At 51.1% G+C, this 21744-nt stretch overlaps 1 protein-coding gene across 5 annotated transcripts in view; it reads left to right on the top strand.

Moving 5' to 3' along the window:
• Window positions 1-21692, top strand: part of ZDHHC18 (zDHHC palmitoyltransferase 18) — a 44995-nt gene extending 23303 nt beyond the window's left edge. The window contains exons 4-11 of one of the 5 annotated variants that reach the window (XR_011967124.1): window positions 4852-4989; window positions 5087-5135; window positions 6764-6866; window positions 9551-9663; window positions 12120-12219; window positions 17468-17557; window positions 19665-19761; window positions 21623-21692. Coding sequence is in view for 3 of the 5 variants with exons in the window: in XM_072609478.1 (XP_072465579.1) it covers window positions 4852-4989; window positions 5087-5135; window positions 6764-6866; window positions 9551-9663; window positions 12120-12219; window positions 15348-15446 (602 nt within the window). In the remaining 2 variants the exon portion in view is untranslated. Of the gene's footprint in view, window positions 1-4851; window positions 4990-5086; window positions 5136-6763; window positions 6867-9550; window positions 9664-12119; window positions 14124-14609; window positions 14688-15347; window positions 16066-17467; window positions 17558-19664; window positions 19762-21622 lie in introns of those variants that run through there. The other 4 variants (XR_011967123.1, XM_072609479.1, XM_072609478.1 and 1 more) reach the window with 4 other exon arrangements.
• The last annotated feature ends 52 nt before the right edge of the window (window positions 21693-21744 follow it).

A 21744-nucleotide genomic window follows, 5' to 3' on the forward strand; every position in this document is an offset into this window, starting at 1 on the left:
ACCTCTGACTCTAATTCCTGCCCTCTAGCTCCTTAATTTTGCATACCGGGAGAGCTGAACCCAAGAAAGAGAAGTATGTTGCTTGAGCTCACATGGTTAGCTACTGATGCAGACAGGCCTGAAGCCTGGGTCTCTTAACTCAACCTTCTTTTCTTTCGCTTAACCTTTTAAAGTACATATGAAATTATCTAGGAAATGGAAGCCCTGGACTCCCAACTAGTGTGAGCTTTCCTTCTTAGTGGTTGAGTCTTTGAGAACCTCCTACCTTTGTTCTTACCATTGGTCCTAACAAACAACGCTGTAGCCATGGCAGACCTGGGTCACTTTTGCCCAGTCAGCATCAGCCACTGAAAATCCACCCAAGCTAGGAGAATGTCCTGTGTCATCCCTTGCCTAAATTCTGTGTTCTGAAGCTGGAAAACTCTAGCTCTAGCTTTGTTCTCTCTGACTATCTGCAGAGGGGAGTGGGGAAGGAAAGGAATATGCAATGATATAGCACCTACTACTTGCAGGAGCTGCATTAGAAATGCTTTTTACCAAGATTTTCTCATTTGATCCTCATATCAACCCTACAAGGCAGATGCTGTTATTATCCCCATTTTAGAGCTGAGGAAGCTGAGGCAGACAGCAGTGTAGTAACTTGCTCAGGGTCACACAGCCTAGGAATTGTCTGAGGCCAGAGTTGAACACAGGTCTCTATCTGCTGCACCACTATACTGCCTCAGTGGGATGCATCTGAGCCCCATCAGAAAGGGAGTACAACACAACCTGGGTTTGAATGGACTTGATGTCAGATGCTGAGGAGAATGTGGAGTAAAGAAAACCACAAAAATTCTCTCCTCTTTATACTTCAAATTCTTTGTCCCACTTGGGCCTTGAAGGGGAACGAAAGGTAAGTGAAGTCAGGCTAGCTACAGAGGAAAGGGAGAAGTGGTGGGGGTGGGGGACAAGGGGAACATCAGGCTCAGCACTGGCAGCTTCGTGGTGGGTGCAGTGGGTGCAGGACTGAGGCAGGATGGCCTGGGTGACACAATTCACCACTATCTGCCTCAGTTTCCCCAGCTGTAAGATGGGAATAAATCAGCACTTGTGTCCCAGGGTTGCTGTGAGGATCAGATGTGTTGAGGTGTCAAGTGCTTCGCAAACCTTAAAATGATAGATGCTGGCTATTGTGATCTCTGTAATACCGCTACTAGCTAGCATTTACATAGCACCTACTGTATGCCAGGTAATGTACTGAATGCTTTACAAACAATCTCATTTGATCCTCACTCCTAATTAATAGTAACCCTACCACTATTATTATGAGCATCTCAGCCTTGCTGCAAAGGGCTCGTCAGTGGTACCAAAGGAAGCAGTTGAGTTCTTCATGCTGGTAAGAATCAGATCCAGAGTAGAATTTTCCCTGGTTTGAAGCATGAAAGGATCATTAAGGCAAGCCAAGAAATGCTTAGGTGCTCTGCCTTTGACAGGAAGTGCTGCAGATATGTGGATAGTTGGAGTTCCTCGGTTCCTGAGTCTTCTGGCCAGGCCGCTGAGGGTTTTGCTTCCCTCCTCATCTCTTATCTCTGCCTGGGCAATCTGAGGGCTGTGCACACATACTGCTTCTCTCTGCCTCCTTTGGTCTTCACGCGCAGGCTTCCCCTTGCAGTTCCTGGGTTGCCTCACACGAGTGTATCTTAAGATACAGGGTTATTTCTTGCCCATTCTTTTTGCCTCCCCTGTTTATCTGGAATCAGGTGTGTGCTTCTGGAGCCAAATCCCAACTCAGACTCCACTGAGTCACTGCCAGAGGCAGGATCTTAGTTCATTTTGTTACCCAGCTCTCTGAGGCAGCAGGTTTTCTTGCTGGCTCCCTTCTTGGATCTTGTCTTCTGTGAATTTCTGGGTGCTTCTGCTTGTCCTTCCTACTCCGTGCCTACACTCTGTGCATCTAGCTTGATGGGAATGGAGAGGGAGGTTTCTCCCCACCCTGACCCCTTCCTCCTCTTCAGTTTCAAATCCTCTGTCTTCATCTGGAAGATTGCCCACAGTTCCAGATGCCCAGCCTCTGGGAGGTGCTCTCCATCCATAGACGAGGATTTTAAGCCCTGGTTCAGAAGTTCAAGTGTTCTTGAACAGCCATTCACATCCCAAATCTGGTTCTGTCTTGTGAAGCTCTTGCTATGGATCAACATCAGCGAGGAGAACACCACCTCTGACTCAAGGCCCTCCGCTTCTTGCTGCCAACTTCTGGCTGCATCTGTGGCACCCGCAGGAACCAGACCAAATGGTAGCAGGTGTCCTCTCTGCCTCCTCTGGGAAAGGCAGCATACATCTGTTGTGGTCAGCCTGACAGGGTTCAGCCCTCCGCCTCTCCCCTTCAGCCTACAGTTCCGAGGACATCACATTATCATTCCTTACCAGGAAGATTTCACGTTGTTTCTGGTCAGTAGGCCTTCCTCCTGTCCTCTTCTACCTCCCTCTCAGGTCTCCTGGCCCAGGTCAGGGGCCTCCTCTGCTCTGGCAGGTCCTCTTTGCTGTCTGTTATCACATTCAAGCCTTTCTGCTGGGTTTTCTTTATTTTGTTTTGAGAATGCTTGAGGTTCCTTAATAAACTCAAGAGGATAGACATTCCTAAACCTTCTATCTTCTCTGCTAGGAGAGGGAATAATCAGTACTTTGACCATGAATAACATTCACTTAATCTTAACAGGAATTTGTATAGCCAGCCCACACTTTGTGCAGGTCACTGCAAGCTTTTCCCTGCCCATCATCCTTGATGGAAATGAGATCCCCAGCCTTGATGACTCTCTTGAAATGCTGTCACACACCCACTCATTTTGTCACCTTCTCTCCTTAGCACCGGGGCATCCCCAGCCAGCTTCCTTCCCTTCTCTCAGTCTTTCCAGTACTTGGCTTCCTTTGTCTCTCCTTTTATTTCTAACTCTCCTCTTGAGTCTTCCTTCGGGTCCTTGACTTTCCTGAAGGCTCCTGTTCTCCAGGTCCTTCCATCCCAGTCTTCCTCCTCCTCCTCCTGCCAAAATTTCTTCTCAGTTTTGAATTTTGGCCTTCTTTCCTGTTACAGAACCCCCCACACCACCTTCACAACTCCTTCTACATAGACTCAAATGCTTCTTTCACTCCTCTTGTGTTCCCCACCACAGAATCTAGAAGTGAAATTATAATCTCTAGGTCCCCCTTGACTTCTTCAAACTCTGGCTCCAGATTTCCATTTGGAAAATGGAGCTGGAGAGATGGTCACATTCTACAAGCATCAGAATTGAGAGCCAGGAGGGACCATGAATGTCATCCGTTTCATTCCCCTCAATATATAAGGTGTCCCCAAAGTCTTAGCAAAATTTTTAGACTTTTGAGACATCCTGTACAGATAGGGAAACTGAGGCCCAGAAGGCCACTCAATGGGAAGTAGCATAGCTGGGATTCCAGTAGAGTCTGGTCCTCTTTGCATTACCCCAGGTAGGTTTGGATCGCACTCTGGCTTGGGACCAGACGGGTTTGAGGAAGGTGAGCACCCCAAAAGAAGATGAAGATGGCGGCTCTGAGGAGGAAAAGTGAAGGCTTGTCCTATTGCCTCAACTCTGGAGTACAGAAGGGCTGAGGGAGGGGTAGACCAGAGAGACACACTTTGTCAGATCTAAACCCCATGGCCTAGCAGTGAAGGCCCTGCTCTGGTCGTGGGCCTTCCCCAGAGCAGGGGAGACTAGTGGGAGGTTCATTTTACAGACTCTAGGCAGAGAGAATTTAGCCTCATGGTGCAGACTTGACAAGTAGAATTGGAGTTGTGGGGGCAGGATCCCAGTTTGTTTCTTATGGGTATGAGAGCTGCTGGAAACAGGTGCTTCCTTCCTGCTTGCCCCAGTATCCACAGCTGTGAGTCACCCCCCCATGGATGGCACTGAGGAGCAGGGAGGGCTGATTGAGGAGATCTAGGTGAGCTAAGTCCCGATGACTGTACAGGGAACCCAAGGTATGAGCTCATTGTGCTGGCTAAGCATTGTCAGCCTAGCTTGGGGCTCAGAGAGGGAGCCTGTCGAAAACACCCCACTGTGACTAGTTGCCCTCCATGTAGGTGGATCAGTGGGTGTCATTCATGTCTGTGAATCAGGCCTGCCCTGCCCTTCCCCACAGGCTGCCGGCTGTGGGGTGAGGCCTGCCCTGGGCCTTGATCTGCCATTCCACTGGGAACTTTCCACACCAGATTGGGTGTGACACTCCCTGGGTGAGCTCAATTCTTTCCTGGACCCAGCCTGTGGCATCCTCCCTGGACTGTTGTTTGGCAACTGTTACTCTAACGGCTCTGGGCCAGCCTCTCTGGGCTCCCTCTGGGGGGGGGGGGGGGGGGGCGGTGTCAGCTCTGGGGGCACACCTGGAGAAGAGAAGACTTGGGTGGATGGCAGTCAGTCAGGAATCAGTAAACGTTTATTAATCACTTACTGTGTGCCAGGCACCATATGTAATTAGAGTCTTCTGTATCTGGAGAGCTGCCAGATAAAAAAGGGATTCCACTTGTTCTCTCTGTATCCAGAGGAGAGAATTAGGAGCTTTGGGTGCGAGGGGCAGAAAGGCAAATTTTGGTTCAAAGTATAGAACAACCTCAAAGGATGAAAGCTGTCCAGAAGTGGGATGGCTGGTCTAGGCAGTGGTGAGCTCCCCATCCCTGGAGGCTTTCAAGGGAATGCTGACATTCCTGTTCCAGAGCAGTTTGGTCTGGGTGACATCTGGGTCCCTTGTTCTACCAAAAGCCTTCCTAGCCTAGGAACCAGTGGAATATGCTAGAAGAGGGAGATCCATGAGCCAGGCAGGGTCCATATGGATCATAACCCCTTCCTCTCTCACCTCTCTTTGCAGAGCGGTTTGACCACCACTGCCCTTGGGTGGGTAACTGTGTGGGGAAACGGAACTACCGCTTCTTCTATGCCTTCATCCTGTCCCTGTCCTTCCTGACCTCCTTCATCTTTGCCTGTGTCATCACCCACCTGACTCTGCGTGAGTAGAAGGGGGAGGCGAGGAAGGGACTGTGCCACACCAAGGCCCTCAGGCTGCTGCCTCTCTGCATTCATCGCTCTCTGCCTTCTCCCCATAGGTTCTCAGGGAGGCACCTTCCTTGACACTCTGAAGGAGACACCAGCGAGATATCCTTTGGGGACAAACTGTTAGAACCTTTCTTTTCACTCGGCCTGATCCCTCATTCTATTCCCTCCCCGTGCTGAGTGAGACGGGTGTGTCCACCTGCATGCCATCTGTCTGGAGTTTGTTTGCCACTTTGCTGTAGAGAGATGGCCCAGTGGGCAGAGCATTGGACCTGGAGTCAGGAAGACCTCAGTTCAAATCCCACCTCAGAATAACTGAGGGGGGGGGCCTGTTCAAGTCACCAAAAACAAACAACAACAATAAGAAAGCCCTCTGCCTCAGTTTCCTTATCTGTAAAATGAGGAAAATAATAGCACCTATTTCCCAGGGTTATTGTGAAGAGCCAATGAGATATTTGTAAAACACTTTACAAACTTTTGGGTGCTGTATAAATGTTAACTATTGATTTTGCTACTGTTGTAACTATGCCTTCTGACAGTGACGACCACGGCAGCTCATTGAGGTTGTATTTTCTCCATCCCTGTGAAGTGTCAGGCCTTGCCCTGGCGGTCAGGGAGAGTGTGTTTGCTGGAGGGGGAAGGGAAGAACCAGGACTCATGCAGAAATGGGCCTCTTGGAATACTCAGTGCCTTAGAACATTCTGTACCCAGCATCCTAGGAAGCCCAGAATCCTTCAAGTGTCCCTCTCCTGGCCTCAGTCTGGCATCAGTCACTATAGAAAAGGGAGGATTTGGGTGACTACATTGCTTTGCCTACTAGGGAAACCAATAAAATGGAGGGGAGGGATGGAAGAAGGTTGGAGGGTGGGAAAGTCTGAGTCCCAGGTCTGTCAATGAGAATTTCAGCAACAGAGCTAGATTCTATTTGGGGTGTTGGGGTAGAGAAAAAAATCCAAGCACGTTCCAACAACTGTTGCTTGAAGGAGTGAATGAATGAATGAATGAATGGATGGATGGATACCAGCAGAGTTCACAGTTGCCATTCCCTTTGAGCATTCTTTGTAGCTAAGGTCCCCAGACCAGGAGGAGGTGCAGTAGTGGGGAGAGGCAGGCCTCAGAAAAGAGACATTATTTCCACAGGACTCTTGGTTGGTTGAGGGAGGCAGTCTGAAGCAAGATGGCACATTTCCTTCCCAAGGCAAGTCCTTTTCGTCCCAAGGCCCTCAGTCCTACGTCACCTGGCACAGCTGTCCAGACAGGAAGCATACTCTGTCAGAACCCAGGGGAAGAAGTGTGCCCCCTAGGCACCCTGTGTCAAAGCCCTGATCAACCCAGTCTGGTTATTGTTTTGCTTAGGGTCTCAGAAATGGCCATTTTGGAATAGCCCATCTCACAGCATTGGACCTGACCCCTTGAGAGGGAATGCAGGTCAAGCCTCTCATTGAGAGAGCTTCACTGTCTACGTGGGGAGCGAAGTCATGACATGCTGTTTATCCCTGTGTTACAGATAAGGAAACTGATCCACAGAGGGGCCGTCACTTGTCCAAGGTCACCCAGCTCCTAAGTGGCAAATCTAGGCTATAAACCTGTGTCTCCTGCTACCTCCTCACACTCTTTCCCCATATATCACTTGTGCCAGAGATGGATTTCTATACCTAGCTTGCTTCCCCCAGCCCTTCTTTCTTTCTGCTCCCCCTGAAAAATGTGATTTCTTTGACCTCTCCCCTCACTGTGCTGGAGCTGGTGATTTGCTTCTTTTCCATCTGGTCCATCTTGGGCCTCTCAGGGTTTCACACTTACCTCGTTGCTTCGAACCTGACAACCAACGAAGACGTGAGTATGACCAGGGGGAAAGGATGGGGTGATTGTCCCGTGAACAAAGCCCCTGTACCAAGCTGCAGGGATGGCAGGGCAGGAAGCACAAGACTCAGAAAGCTGTCCAGATCCCTGGATCTGAGGAGGAATCTCTTCTACATCATTGGCAACAAGTAGGCACCAAGCCTTTGCTCATGGCCTTCTGTAAATAGGAGTCTGTTATCTCCCAGGCAGCCCGTTCCACTTTGGGACAACCTTAGCTTCTGCCCACTGCTCCCAGTCCTGGGCTCCTGAATTCAGCTGAGCCCCCTCAAGCTGGCTAAGCCCCTTCTAAGTGATAGTCTGGCAGATACTTGAAGAGCTGCTCTGATCTCCAGCCCTCCCCAGGCTTCTCTGCACCCTGGAGCTGAGGCTTATGGGTTAGCATCCAGTCCTCTCATCTGGTATTCACCTTCTGAACCCCCTCATGCCAGAAGTGGGCTAACCAGGGCAGAGGTCAGCAGCCTTTGTGTCTCCCTGTACTCTATTGATGCTGTCTTGGTGTATGAAGCCTCTGTGTCTCAGCTTGCTAAAGATGGGCACCTACCTTTGACCCCAGGAACACAACACTGATTGTACATAGAGCTTTGGGACCTCTCATGAGAACAGCTGGTGCTGCCCCAGCTAGGACCTTAGATTCAGAGCCTCAGACTTCCCCAGGGAAGTAGTAGAGTGGGTAGGACACTAGCTTAAGGCCAAGAGACCAGCACAGTGTCACTCTCCCAAGGCCTCAGTTTCTTTATCTGTAAAGTGAGAGGGTTGAACTTGCCTTTTTCCAGCTGCAAATCTATGATCCTGTTTTCCAGGCTCATCAAGAAATCTCTCTCACATGCCATCTGGCCTTTGTCATAATAGCAATAACTCAGGGAGCCAAATCCCCAACACCTAGGGTAGACCTCTGTGGTAACCTTTTGGAAGGAAACAGAAAAGAGGTGCTTGCCCAGGAGAGGTTACAGTGTGCATCATAAAAGACCTCTTGACTCCCTGAGTTCAGAGATTTACATAGTAACTCACATTTTTATAGTGTCCGAAGGTTTACAAAGGATTTTTGCCACAAAAACCCTGTGAAGTGTGCAATGCCACATTTCTTTTATAGTTAAAGAAACTGAGGCTCATCTAGGGTCTAGTTGTCTTGGGTGAGTTCAGGTTACTGGACCCACATGAACTATTGCATGCTGTGGTTCTGAAAGAACAGACAGATGGGATTGTTGAACCATTGTGAGAGATCTTTGAAAGATGATGGTGAGCAGGAGAAGCCTCATGTGCCTAGAGAAGGACTAATGTGCCAATTCTCGAAAAGGAGGAAAATGGAGTTTGCAAATTATAAGGCCTGCGACAATCTCTTGTGCAGTTCTTGAGGGAGATGGCAAAATTTTACAGTTAGTTTAATGGCTAGAACCCAAGAAGTGTCCTGAGTGGTTTGACAGCAGCTTGGAAGGAGCTCTTGATGAGATCTGGGCTTGGCCCCACACTGTTCAGTACTTAGATCATTTACTTGGATAAAGGACAGAGGGCAGGCTGAGCAAATCTTCCCATGTCTCTGAACCAGGAATAAGTAGACAACATACCGAATGAGAGTATTCCAAACTCTCTTGATGGCCTAGAACACTGGGCAAAACCAAATCAGGTGATATTTAATAGACATAAATGCCAGTGTTGTCCTTGGTCTCAAAAAGCAGTTTCACAGGTACAAAATGGGGAGTGGAGCAGGGGCAGCCAGAGTTCAATAGACAACAAGGTTACTGGGTCAGCAGTGAGGCGTGGGAGCCAAGAAAGCTGATGGCATCTTAGACTCATTAAAAGAGGTGTAATGTCCAAGTCCTGGCTGGGCCGCAGCTAGAGTCACAGGGTACAGCATTGAGGGCTACATCTTAAGGACGTTGACAAACTGGAGAAGGGCAGCTGGGATTATGAAGGACCCCGAGCTGGATGAGAAGAATTCTTGTTCTATTATGAAGATAGTAAATATTGGTTTAAGGCTTTCCTCAAAACCATTTCTCAAGGTAAGAAGTGCCAATATCCTAATTTTCAAATGAGGAAACTAAAACACGTGTAGGTGAAAATGATTTTGTCATACAGAAAATAGTCCTACTGCTTTACATGGTGTTTTGGGGTGTATGGAGCAGAACCAATTCTTGGAAATGAGCCAATACTGGGCTCCGAGGCTTCCACTCTGCCTGGGGAGATGAGAACCAGAGGCCCCCCACACACACACACACACCCCATTCCTGAGTTCACACACCCAGACAGGAGGTTCTCAGGGGCAGATCATCTGTGCTAAGTGCTTGAGAGGAGGCCTTGTTACTTCAGCTGGGCCTCAGAAGGGGAGAACCCAGGGAAGGAGGAGTTGAATGGAAGGAGCTAGGCTGCTGGGGATCAGAATGCAGTGGCTGGGGTTGGAGAATTCTGTAGCAAGGCTTCTCTGGGGCTGTGAATAACTGTCCACTGACTGGTTCTGTTTCCCTCCTCGCACTGTCACCATGCCCACCCTGCTCTGCACACTACCTTCCTGGCCTCAGACCAGGCCCTTCCAGCCTCTGCACAAACATACATGGGGACTAGGGTAGGACCCCAAAGCCCATCCTCCCTGTGTGGCACTTGGACTTGGAGTGGGCTTGTGCCTTTCCCCCCACCTCTGGCTTTAACTTGGTCTCTTCTTACAGATCAAAGGTTCGTGGTCCAATAAGAAAAACATGGAGGCTTCCACCAACCCCTACAGCCATAAAAGTGTCGTTGCCAACTGCTGTGCTGTACTCTGTGGGCCTCTGCCCCCCAGGTGAGCAGCCCTGCCTGAAGCCTGGCCTTCCAACCCCACTATGGTCTCTGCAGCCTGTCCAGGCCCTCATCTCAGCCCAGGAGCCAGGCAATACCAGGGCCCCATCCCAGGATAGGGTAGGAACTAAAGGGTCATCCTAAGATGGAGAACCAGGAGTCCACCAGCTCCAACCTCTCTTTTTTTCAGAGTGGGAAACTGAGGCTTAGGGAGGGAAGAATGACTTGTCCAAGATCATATAAGGAATAAGTACTAAGCTGGACTGTGCTCATCCAGTTCTCCTCTGCAGAGGGGTGGGGGCTGGGGGGGGGGGGCAGAAGCAAGGAATCTTCCTTGCCCAGGTCCTGGTGGTCCTTTCCAGAAGGTTTTGTGTAAGCCTTATACCTGCATAGGATACTTGCTTCCCTAAGGAACTCAAAAGATGGATTCTTTTATGAAGTAAAGGACCAGCCACAGCTTACCTGTTGTTAAGTTGGATGTACTGGCATACCTGGATGCCGAGCTAAAGTTGCTGAGGGCTGGCTACTGGTTTGGGGCGGGGGGGGGGCGGGGGCGGGGGGGAGTGGCTGGGTTCTGCCTGCCGGAAATGCTGAGGCAGGGTGGCTGACCTGGCTAGAGCCTCACATCTCCCCACTGATGGAGGTGGGGTGCCTTAACCAGAGCCCCAGTTATGGGACCCATTTCGTCAGCAGAGGGAGCTGGTGGGTAGCTCTGGATTTGAGTGGTCGAGCTGGCTTGTTTGGGTGATAGCTGATCTCTCTGCTGGCACAGCTGGGTCATCATGAGTCTGTCATCTCATCCCCTACCCTGGACTTTCTCACTACAGAGTGACCTAGATGTGTCTCCGGTCCTTCCAGTAGAAGAGAAGGCACAGAAAGCTGAAGCCCATTTCTGGGCTGGCTCTCACTTTATCCACTGCCTTAGGGCAGTTGCACTTAAAGCTAGAGAAACCTTAGCACTCACCAAGGCCATCCCCTTTCTCTAGGGAAAAACTGAGGCCTGGAGACATTATGTGACTTGCCAAGGTCACACAGGTATTAAGTGGCAGAGGGGGGGATTTGAACCCAGGCCCCTCACTCTAGAGCCAGTGTTCTTTCCCCTGTACCACACTGGCTGTTATAAGGGCTTGAACTTCAAGTCCAGTGCTCTTGCCACTGCATCCTGCTGTCTCAGCCTCATCCACTTTCCCTTCCTCCCTTGGTTTTAGGAATAAACGTGAGAAGGCCCCACATTCTAGTGCCTAGTGAACACAGGAGGGAGCGAATTCTGTAAGAGGCCCAGACAGTCCCATGCAGGGTCTTTGTGCCACGTCCATCAGCACACATTTATTAAGTGCCTACTATGTACCAGGAACCAACTAGGCTCTGGGGATACCAGGACAGCAAAAGCAGATCCTGCCCTCAATGAAAATTTACCTTCTCTTGTCTGCTGAGAAAGAAAGAAAAGATGTCCTGTCACAAACATGTATAGTTGAACAAAACAAGTTCCTTCCTTGACTGTTTAAAACAGTGTGTGTCAGCCTGCCCCCGGCTCCATCAGACCCCTGCCCGGAGGGTCGGCAGCGCGGTTCATCGTGAGCCCTGTGGAGCTGTGCTGGGTCATTGCATGGATCAGTAGCTAAACTTTTCGCTGTTGAGCATCACTGCAGTTTTGCCGTAGCCGTACAATGTTCTCCCAGTTCTGCTCACTTGAATTTGCCTCAGTTCACAGAGATCTTCCCATGTTCTCAGAAAAAGTCCCCTTCATCATGTCTTTCAACACAGTCACATTCCATCACACTCATATACCACAGTTTGTCCAGTTCGTGAGCATGCTCCCACTCCATCCCCCAACCTATTTTCAGATCTTTGGTACCACAGAAAAGGCTGCTAGAAATACTTTTGTACCAGTGGACCCTTTTCCTCTTTCTTTGATTGCTTTGGAGCAAAGACCCAGTAACAGTGTTTCTGGGCCAAGAGCTTTGCACAATTTACTTTTGGGGCCTAGTTCCAAAGTGCTCTTCACAGTGGTTAGACCAGTTCAGTAGCGTTCCCCCACCAGGAAGCACTGGCCTAGGGTTATTCCCCACTGAGAAAGGGGGTGGTACTGATGGATGGATAACCCTTCTCTCTTCATCACCCCCCTCCCTGTTTTCCCATCAACTTCGAACCCAGAAAAGTAATAAATTAGAAAAGCAGGGATTTCCCAGCACTGAAGATAGAGGCCAGAGGACCATTTGGGGATATTGTAAATTCTCACTTCAGGTAATGTTCTCTGAAATCTCTTCCAACCCAGATTCTGCAAGACCTCCTGCTCTGAAAGGAGAGGGGCCGGTGCTGTGGTCATGGTCGGCCTTCATTCGGGGCCTTCTCTCTCCCCTTACTCCTCCCCTCCCCACCTGCATGCAGGGGGCAGGCACCAGCTGCTTGACGGCAGATGGCTCTTGACCCAGTGCATTCCTCACTTTTGTGTTTTTGAAGCTTGATTGACCGGAGGGGATTTGTGCAGCCTGACACCCAGTTGCCCTCTCCCACCAAGAACGAGGAGCCTGCCTGTGGAGCCAAGCCAGACGGCAGCATGGTAGGAGGCCTCCCCTAGAGGAACTGAGTGCTTGCCAGCCTGCCAGTCCCTCTTCCCTGCGCCCACTGCCTCCCTGTGCCTGCTGGACCCACCTCTGCCCCACTGAGGCAGAGTTACCCAACAAGTCAAGCCTCCCTCTTTATTTCGGCACTGCCTCCCCATGGCTGTTCCTGAGTTCTTCTGCTGCTGCCTCTCTCCCATCTCAGGGGGATCCCCATCCACCATGTGAAAATGACCCCCTACTGGCTCACAACAGGGCAGCAGAACCACCACCTGGCCATAGCTGGGGGCGGGGATGGGGGGGACAAGTGCCCACTTTGCCATAGAGAACCAGTTTCTTTTTCTTTTATACCCATATCTACCCTAAGAAGGTCTAGTCCTGTATAGATGGATGTGGGTGGAAGGGGGCTCCAGGCCTTACTGAAACCATGGGCGGCTGTCACAGTGACTGGGCCCTGAAGGTTCATCAGGTAAAGAGCAGATCTTAGAGCCTGGGATACTTCCCAGGATTTGGGGGTGCCCATGTCTTTATTCAGGAAGGAGGCAGAGCCACCTGATAGTGAGGGTAGGCAGGGTGTCCAGTACCAGCAGGAACTTGATGGGGGCTAGGGGAAAAGGTGTCCCTATTTGAGGTTCCTGGGAACAAAGTAAACCCAGCCTCCATTCACGAGACCAAGCAGTGAGAGCCCTTCCCTCGTTCCCTTCCATCTTGATCCAGGGACCATACACCAGGCTGCCTGACCTCTCTGGTGTGGGTGAGTCACAAGTTCACACACAGGCACACAAAACACACGCTGGCAATACTTGAAACGGGTTTTACTGAAGCTGCTGGGTATTTTGCACACTTTTATAGAACTCTTTTCTATGTAGAATTTTTAAAAGAAAAAAAAATCCTCAGCCCCGTTGTTGTTTCTCTAGTGCTGGGTGGTGTTGGCAAGAGGCAGGTTGGTTTTGTGATTTTGTTACAAGAGACCTTATGGTTTGTTGTAAGTGTATCTCTGTGTGTGTGTGTGTGTGTGTGTGTGTGTGTGTTTTCATCTGTGCATGCCTGGCTGATTGCTTGGACGGCTCCCACTCCCCCTCATACCCTGAATTTGCTTTTTTTTATTCCCACCCCACCTGTGGGGATATGAGCCTGGCAGAAGCTGGCAGGGGAGCCATATGAGCCATGGGCGCTGAGAGAGTGAATGAGAAAGACACTGTGTGTGTGTGTATGTGTGTACATTGGTTGTGATTGGCAACTTGGAGTTCCCAGGGGGGCCAAGTCCATTCTGGATGTCCTCCCACACTCCCTTGCCACCCCCACCTCCCAACCACCAACTTTGATGTCAGAAACCTGGTGGCTGGGTGACGCCAGGGCCCCCCTCCCTTCCCCAAGCTGGGCTTCCGGCCTGAAATCTGCCCCGACAGGCCAAAGTGCATTTGGGTGGGGTTATGGGAGTATCAAGAGACTTGAACAATCCTGGAAAAGCATGAGAGGCTAGAAGTAGTTGAGGGTGACAGCTGCACTGACTGATGCCCCTCAGGCTGTGCCAAGCTCTAGCTTCAGGAGATTGTGCCCCTGGGCTAGGGTTCAGCCTCATCCCTTCCCCCTTGGAGCTGCCTAGAGCTCTAGCCTCTCTCAGGAGCAGGTGAGAAGCCCAGCACTGTCTTGAGGCCTCTGCCCATCCACGCTGCTGAGAGGCGCTAAGCCCCTGGAGTGCTCCCATGGGTGGTCCCTCCAGGCTCAGGCAGCCAGTTTGTCCAGAAGTAGCAGCTGCCCAGGGACCTCCTGGAAAGCTCAAAGTGACCTGAGCATGACTGTCCTTGGCCCGGGGAGGGAAGCAGGGGAGCCCGTCTGCCTTTCATCAAAGCCAGTGTTCTTTGTTCCTGCCTGTAATAAAATTTTTATTTTTAAGAGTTGACTTGCTTTGGTTGGTTTTATTTTTCCTTTAAAAGGGGGGGAGCTGGTGGTGGCTCTTCTTTTCCATCCAAGGTCTGGGTCCCCTCCATGAAGGCAGAGGGAAAGCAGAACCATAGTTGGTTCAGGCCTGTTGTCTCATGTGGTCCAGCTGAGGTTGCACACCACCTAGGCCAGAGTAGAGGACTGATGGCTGGAACCCCGCTGGGTGGGGATGGTTCCAGGGACTTCAAGGCTTTGGCAGGAAGCATCCTGTTTGTCTATCTTCTCCATCTCCCTCATCTCCCCCAAATTCCCTCTGAGGTCAGAGATACCCCTTCTCCTTTCCGCCATCATCCTCATCTGGTCCCTCCACTCCAGTAATCTCTGAGTTTGGAAGACCATGAATCCTAGTTCTGGAGCGGGCGCTGTCCCCCACCTCTGTGCCCAGAGGAGAAGTGCCAGGCAGACACCTCATAACACTGGCACTCTCCGGTATCTCCCCTCCCAGGAGGACACCTGTCAGGACTTTGCCATCTCCTGCACAGCCTGAGGGGAGCTAACAGGCCTCCCTGCTGAGGGTTAGCTGGTAAGACCGTGCCTCACCCCATCCCCTACCCCCGTCGTTGGCGCCCACTCTTCATCTCACCTTCATTGCATGCATGCCTCACAGAAATGGTTCGCCTGTTTGGTGTGGTGTGTGTGTGTGTGGTAGGCACTCAGTAGGATGGCTGGGCAGGGGGGAGCTCACCTCCAGCTCCCCCTGCCCCCTAGGAAAGAGGATGGACGAGCAGACAGCCTAGGCTGGGGACGTTAGCAGCCTCTCCCACCTGGCATGATTGTGCTTTGTGGGGAACAAGGTGGAGGACCTTGCTTTTCCCTGGGAATTGGGTCCTAATTGTGCTACTAGCCACAGGATAAAAGTGGGAAGAGGCAGGCTCCCCTCCCCCAAGCTTCCCTGAGATCCTCCATGTGGCCAGTGCTCAGGCTGGTTCTGGTGGCTTTCCTGCCCCACGGAGTGTGAAAGCCCTTGGCTTCTCCCTGTCATCCATCTCAGCTTTCTCTCCCTGCACTACTTTGGGCTTGATTTGATTCATTCTTTGCTTTTTGTGCCTCCACAGTCCTTGCTGTTCGGGCATACCAGTAGCCTGTGCTCCCTTTCCCCAGGCCTCTTGCTCCTCTCCAAACTGGTTTACGTCTAACCTCTCTCTTCTCCTTCCTTGCTGTCCCAACGATGGGGGAATTCCAGTGTGCGAGGGGCCTTAAGGAGTTTTTGAGGACCGCAGCCTTCTGCCTCTCTGGGAGAAGCCCCGAGAAGGCCAGGCATCCAGGACCCCCCCCTGCCTGAAGCCTCGGCTGGTCTGCCACCGTCTGTGCCTCCAGGGTCTGCTCTCTCTGCCTCCTGTATGTCTGCTTTCCCTCCCGGCCCCCCACCTCTGGGGGACCAGGACCCAGCCCCAGAAGAAGCCTGCTGGGCACTTCCCCACCCCCTGCCTGGCCCTGCCTCTGAGCTGAGACCCTTAGAAGCCATAAAACAGCTGCTAAACCAGTAAGCACTACCCTCTCCTCTCCTGTTTTCCCAAACTTGTAAGGAGCCAGGGCCCTTCTGAAATCTTGCCTTACTCCCCCCACCCCACCCCAAGCCTAGGCACAGCCGTTGTCTGGCTGAACGAGTTTTCTTAGGAGTCTTTCGTGCTGAAGACGCTGTTGAACAGGTTAGGTGATTGTTCTAAGCACCAGTGGCCTCACTCTGTTCCCACGATGCCACCAAGCCCCCACCCCTTTTGAGATTCAAGGTGATACCCATGCCCATTGTCCTAGCTCTCTGGTCCCCCATTGGAAGAAGAGGGAGCAGCTAGATCAGGCCTGGGACTAGAAAGGGGTGGAGGAAAGGTGGGCCTGGGTTTGCTTGTCTCTGCCTTTGTCCTTTATTTGAACCAAATAAAAATTCTCCTTCTTGCTGTATACTACCTGCTTTCTGCCACCTTTACTCTTGGGCCAGCCCACCTGTTCAAAGGGAGAGGAGTACTGGGGGTGGGTGACATCAGTGACCCCCAATGTGACAACTCAGTTGGGTGGCAGTGAGAATTTACAAAGGGTCTTACAAAGGGCCAGGTCTCTTAGGGTCTCTCCATGAGGTCAAGTGGTCCGAATGCTGTTTCCCCCATTTTATAGATAGGAAAACCAAGGCAAAGCGAGATTACCTTTACCAAGATCATGCTGTGCCTCAGCCCAAAGCCATCAGCCACTGGAGCATTTTCTAGACTCAGAGCTGAAAGGGACCTTCCTTTTTAGATGAGAAAGCTGACACCCAGGGATGTGAGGTGACTTGCCCGAGACAGAGGCAGGATTTGAACCCAGACCATCCTGACTACAAGTCCAACCTTTTGTACACCAGATCATGCTGACTCTTTATCACCTGACAGCCAAGGAGGCTGAGGGCAAGGCCTCAAGCCTGGTATTCCTCCCTCCCCTTTTCCAGGGACCTGATACTCACCGTAGTGCCCTAAAAATGGCTGGCCTCGGCCTAGGTCTGGATGCCAACAAGGCTGCTGAGCATTGCCAGCCGGGGGATGAAGAGTTTGCCAAGCCCCTGATCCCTAAGGAGCATGAGAACATCTCTGGCTCAGGTCGTCCTGACTCTCTTGTACCACCTGTTATCTCGTCTGAGCCTCGCAAGAACTCTGTGGGGTAAATTCCACAGTTAACCTCATGGAAATGACTTGCCTTGCTGGAGTCATGCTCTTACTAAGCTTCAGAGGCAGGATATGAACCTAGGTCCTCCTGACTGTGTCATGTACCACACCAGATTAGGAGAAAAGCCCTTTGTAACTTTTACAAGGCTGTGTACATGTGTGTGTTATGCATGCATGCATGCAACACATACACACTACCTGTACATATGCATGTGTATGTGTGTAGAATACATTTATATTTCTATAGTATTATATATATTGTTCAATTTATGTGTATATATATATATTTCTATTTCAAGGTTACCCAGTCACCCTTCCCACCACCATAGACCACAGCTCCTCCGCACATCAGTACGCTATCATACATAGACTGTCATGACTTGCTCTGGCCCCAGAATGCCTTGTGCTGGTGCTGAGCCTTGTCCTGTGCTGATGAGCCTCTGCATACTTCTCAGAAAGCACATGCCATCTTTCCCCAGGCTTCTGCTGGAAATCTTTCCAGCTTGGTAGGGCCTGCTAGCACTTGCCACAAACAGACCTTCCCAGGCCCAGAGTCACCTCCATGACATAAAGTGGTGTCAGAGAAGGATGAGTAGAAATATGAGTTAGTTTGGCCTTTCTGGTTGAGGATTCCCTTTTGGTTTCTGACCTAAATCCCGTCCTTTCCTCTCAGGGCTGGTTTGGAGAGGGCCTGAACAGCCAATGGCCACCTGCCTTCCCCAGAATAACTCTTGAGTGCCAAAGCAAAGCCTGTTATTATCAGGTAAAACATTATTGGGTAGCCATGTGGCACTGAAGGCTGGGGCCCTGCCTTCCTAAAGGGGATGCTCTGCGCAGGGGAGGGAAGGCAGGATGGGGAAAGCAGCCGTTTCTGCTGACACAGGGCACTGAACAGGGTGCTCTCATGGAGCTGTACTGGGAGAGGCCGTCCAGACCTCCCTGAACAGCCAGGCCTGGACCTGCTGCCTCCTCAAGTGATAAATGGAGGCCTGGAGGCACAGGGAGGTGCCCAAGACAGGAACTGAGTCATAAGTCAGGGAGGTACAGAATCCAGGCAAACTGAGGAGCCTGAGAAAAGTTAAGGGGCTGCCCAAGGCCCCTAGCTGCTAGGGAATATAGGATATCTTACCTTGTCCAGAGTTAATAACTGCCTTTTAATGCATGCAAAATGTTTTACACTCAACCTTTCTCCTTTGGGCCCCAAGGATGGAACTTGAAGAATGAGAGTAAGGAGCTATCATAAAGATACTGCTGCATTTTATAGATGGGGAAACTGAGTCTCAGAGCTGAAGTGATATCGGATCATAGAACTAGAGCAGGGAGGCCATCTAGTCCAGCCCTTTTGTTTTACAGATAAGGAAACTGAGATTCAGAAGTGGGGACTTGTTGAAGGTCACACAGCTAGTAACTGTCTGAGGAATACTTTGACCCCAGCAATTCCTAACTCCAGAGACAGTACTCTATCCACTGTTCTAACCTGTCTCTGTCAAATGAGAGAAGGCCATGTTCAATAGGGGTTGGGAGGAGGGGTGGCAGTTTGGAGAGGTCAAGCATATATTGAGAAGGCTGTAAGACAATATTAATGATGAGAGGAGCCTTAGAGGTATCAAATTAAATTCTTTCATTTTGCAAATGTCCCTTGCCCCAGAGAAGGGAAGTGACTTAGGCATCCAGGTAGGCAGTGACAGTCTGGACCAGAAGCAGTCTCATGACTGACGGTCAACAGACATTTATGGAGCGCTGCTACGTGCTGGGCTCTGTACTACATGCTGAGTATTGGAAGAAAGGCAGAGAAACAAACCATACAACCCTAGACCCCACTTCAGAGGAGCTCACAGGCTGAGGGGGTGACCTACATGTCCAGGGGAAGCTGGGAGATTCTCGGAGGGAAGGCTTCACCATCCAGCATGAATTCCCTTCCATGGGCTGGGCTGTCATAGGATAACTGATCTGGGAAGGTACAGTGAGAAGCCAGGTTTCTGAATCCCTAGGGCCAGTCCTGCCCTCCTCCAGCACTGCTGCATCCGGAGATGGAGAAGCTGAGAATGAGTGACAAGCACTCCAGGAAGGTGCTGGAGAGGTCTGGAACCGATTTAGGCCAGGTAGAGGGAAGAGTGGTACCAAGACAGAACTGATCCCAGGATCAGCTCTACAGCTAGGAGGGCCCTTAGAACATAGGATGTCAGGACTGGGAGGGCCCTTAGAACACAGAATGTCAGAGCTGAGAAGTCTCTTAGAAAGAGCTGGGGGCACCTTAGAATACAGGATGTCATGACTACACATGTATAACCTAGGTTGAATTGCTTGCCTTCTCAAGAGGGTATGTGGGTAGGGAAGAAGGGAGACAAGGTTTTAAAAACAAATGCTAAAAAATTCTGTTTACGGTAACTGGGAAATAAGATATACAGGCAATAGGGTGTAGAAATCTATTGTGGCCTACAAGCAGTAAAGGGAAAAGGGATAGGAGGGGGCGAAAGAGGAAAGGGCAGACTGGGGAAAGGGGTAACCAGAATGCACACTGTCTTGGGGTGGGTGGAGGGGAGAGAGATGGGGAGAAAATTTGGAACTCAAAATCTTGAGGAAATTAATATTGAAAACTAAAAATAAACTAATTTTAAAAAAGAACACAGGATGTCAGAGCTAGAAGGGGTGGAGATGAGGTGGGGGACCCAGGTATTTAGAGCTACTTAATTTTATAGCTGAGGAAGCTGAGGTCTGTAGAGAAGAAGGTCTTGTTCAGTGTAACAAGGTCAGCAGCAGCGCTGAAATCCAAGCCCAGGTCCTCCGACTACAAGCCCAGTGGTCTGTCACCTACCCCAAAATCTCAGAAAGAAAACTAGGGACAAACCTTATCCCCTTTTCCTTCCCAGTAGAGCTAGCCTGGCTTGGAATCTCAACCCCTACACCAAGGATGCCTTGACGACGATGACTGGAGGAACTTCACCTCCACCCACGTGGATTCCTCCGGTGAGCAAGGTCTTTCTCACTTCTAACCAAAATCCCTCCTGATTCACCAAGAGTCTGCTCCCTCTGGCTAGGTGTGACTCTGTCTTTCCTCCTTAGCAAAGAGGCTGCTGTCATGAGCAGGGAAGGATGACTCCTAATGGGACATCAAACAGACTTGGGCAGTGGCTTCCCCAAGAACAGGTCATTTGCACCCATGTAGGTGGGTACTAAGAGAAGCCGGGGGAGGTAGGGCGCTGCTTGGTAGCCCTCGAACAGGGACCATAGAGGAACTGGATGAGAGAATCCCGGACAGATTCCCAAAGCAGGAAGCCTCACCCCTGAACACTAGACCTGCACTTTGTAGAGCTGTGGGGTGGGGCTATATGGGCAGGAGCCCCTTGGTGTTCAATAGCCACCACCGCCCCGTAGGCAATGTGCCAACTCCCTCGGGTGTGGCTCTCCGTTGAGGTGGAGTCAGAGCCCGGACTGGAAAGGAGGTGTGATCCACTGTGGCCTGAGGGCACAGAGAAGGGGTACTGCTACTTGCCCCCCTGCCCAGCAGGGGGCCATGAATAGAGGACAGGGGCAGAAAAAGATCTGTGAAATAAATTAGAAGTGGCTGAATAAAATCCCCATAAGAGTCCTCATATAACAAGACCTTGGCTATCCATGCTGTCACCACTGCCTCCCCTGGGAGTCAATACCGCCCCCCTCCCAGGAACTAAACTGGGCCTAGAGCCCAGGTGTCCTACTTGCCAGCCTCAGACAAATCAGTGGAGCCTGGCACTAGGTCAAAGGTGAGTCAGAGAGGAAAGTGGGGCAGCTGACGAAGTTGGGGACCCCACCCTCTCCAGGGCGCCCACATGAGCCTCCCTGATACTCTATGGCTTGGGAGGGTACTGCCAGACACCTAAGCTTGGAGCCCAGCCACAGCAATGTCCCTGGGGAAAGTCCTCCAGCTAGTGGGAGCTGGTTGCTCAGTTGAAAGGGAAAATTGCAGTGTAATGGGGATGGTATTGGGCCCAACTGGGTGGCTAATTACAAAGGATGGGCCTCCAGCGTCCTCGCTTGTTAAACTCATCTTTAAGTGGCACATTGAGATGCCACCTCAACAATCTGGGGGGGAGGGGAGGAGATTTAGGGAGCAGGGCTGTGGGGTCCTTGCTTAGCTCTGGAGGGCTTCTCAGATAGGAGTATGCCTAAGGCAGAGAGATGCCTGGGGCCCTCCCAGGAGGATCAGTAGGAACCAGCACTGCCCATTCCCCAGGGATATCCAATACAACTCCTGGCATATTGCAGGAGGCTGCCAGGCTGGGCCCACATGGTACCTGTGCCACAGGTGGAGTGCTTCCTCCAGTGTCTTCTAGACCCTGGCTAGGGGCTGAGTAAGGGCAGAGTTTGTTGGAGGGCATTCAGATATTCTGTGTTTAAAGTCAAAAGACCAGCTTTTATTAAAGGGGTGCTTTGTCCCGCAGACACAGTCTCTGTTACACACACCCCAGAGTGAGTGCACCCTGTTACTGAACCATCCACACACTCCCCCATCCCACCATTCACATCTGACCGTACAGACCCATAAGGGACTGACCATTCCTATTTCCTAAAAACTAATGGGGTTTAGCGATTTCAGGAAAACCTCAAGCTACTTTCTAAGCCTCCCACTCCCAGACTCCCTGGGTCGTGATGAAGAAGCCCATTATTGTCCGCGGTAACTGGGAGATCAACCTGGGGACCCAGAGCAGGCCCCTGAGCATTGCAGAGCCTGTGGGACAGAAGGCCCCGGGAGGCAGCTGCCTTAGGTGGGGCCCACGCCTGTCTTTCTCCGGTTGAGTATCCCCATGATGACTAATGCGCCTCCTGTCCTGGCCTCTTTACCTTTAAGGAGCAGCCAGGAAAAAAAAGAAAGAAAGAAAGAAAAGGGCCCAGGACTGGGGGAGGCAGGAGCCAGAGGCCCAGCCCCGCCTCCCGCCCAGCCCTGCCCCTCCCCACCCCTGCCAAAAAGCC

The sequence above is a fragment of the Notamacropus eugenii genome, chromosome 5 (genome assembly GCF_028372415.1).
Source record: "Notamacropus eugenii isolate mMacEug1 chromosome 5, mMacEug1.pri_v2, whole genome shotgun sequence".
In the NCBI taxonomy this organism is placed as follows: domain Eukaryota; kingdom Metazoa; phylum Chordata; class Mammalia; order Diprotodontia; family Macropodidae; genus Notamacropus; species Notamacropus eugenii.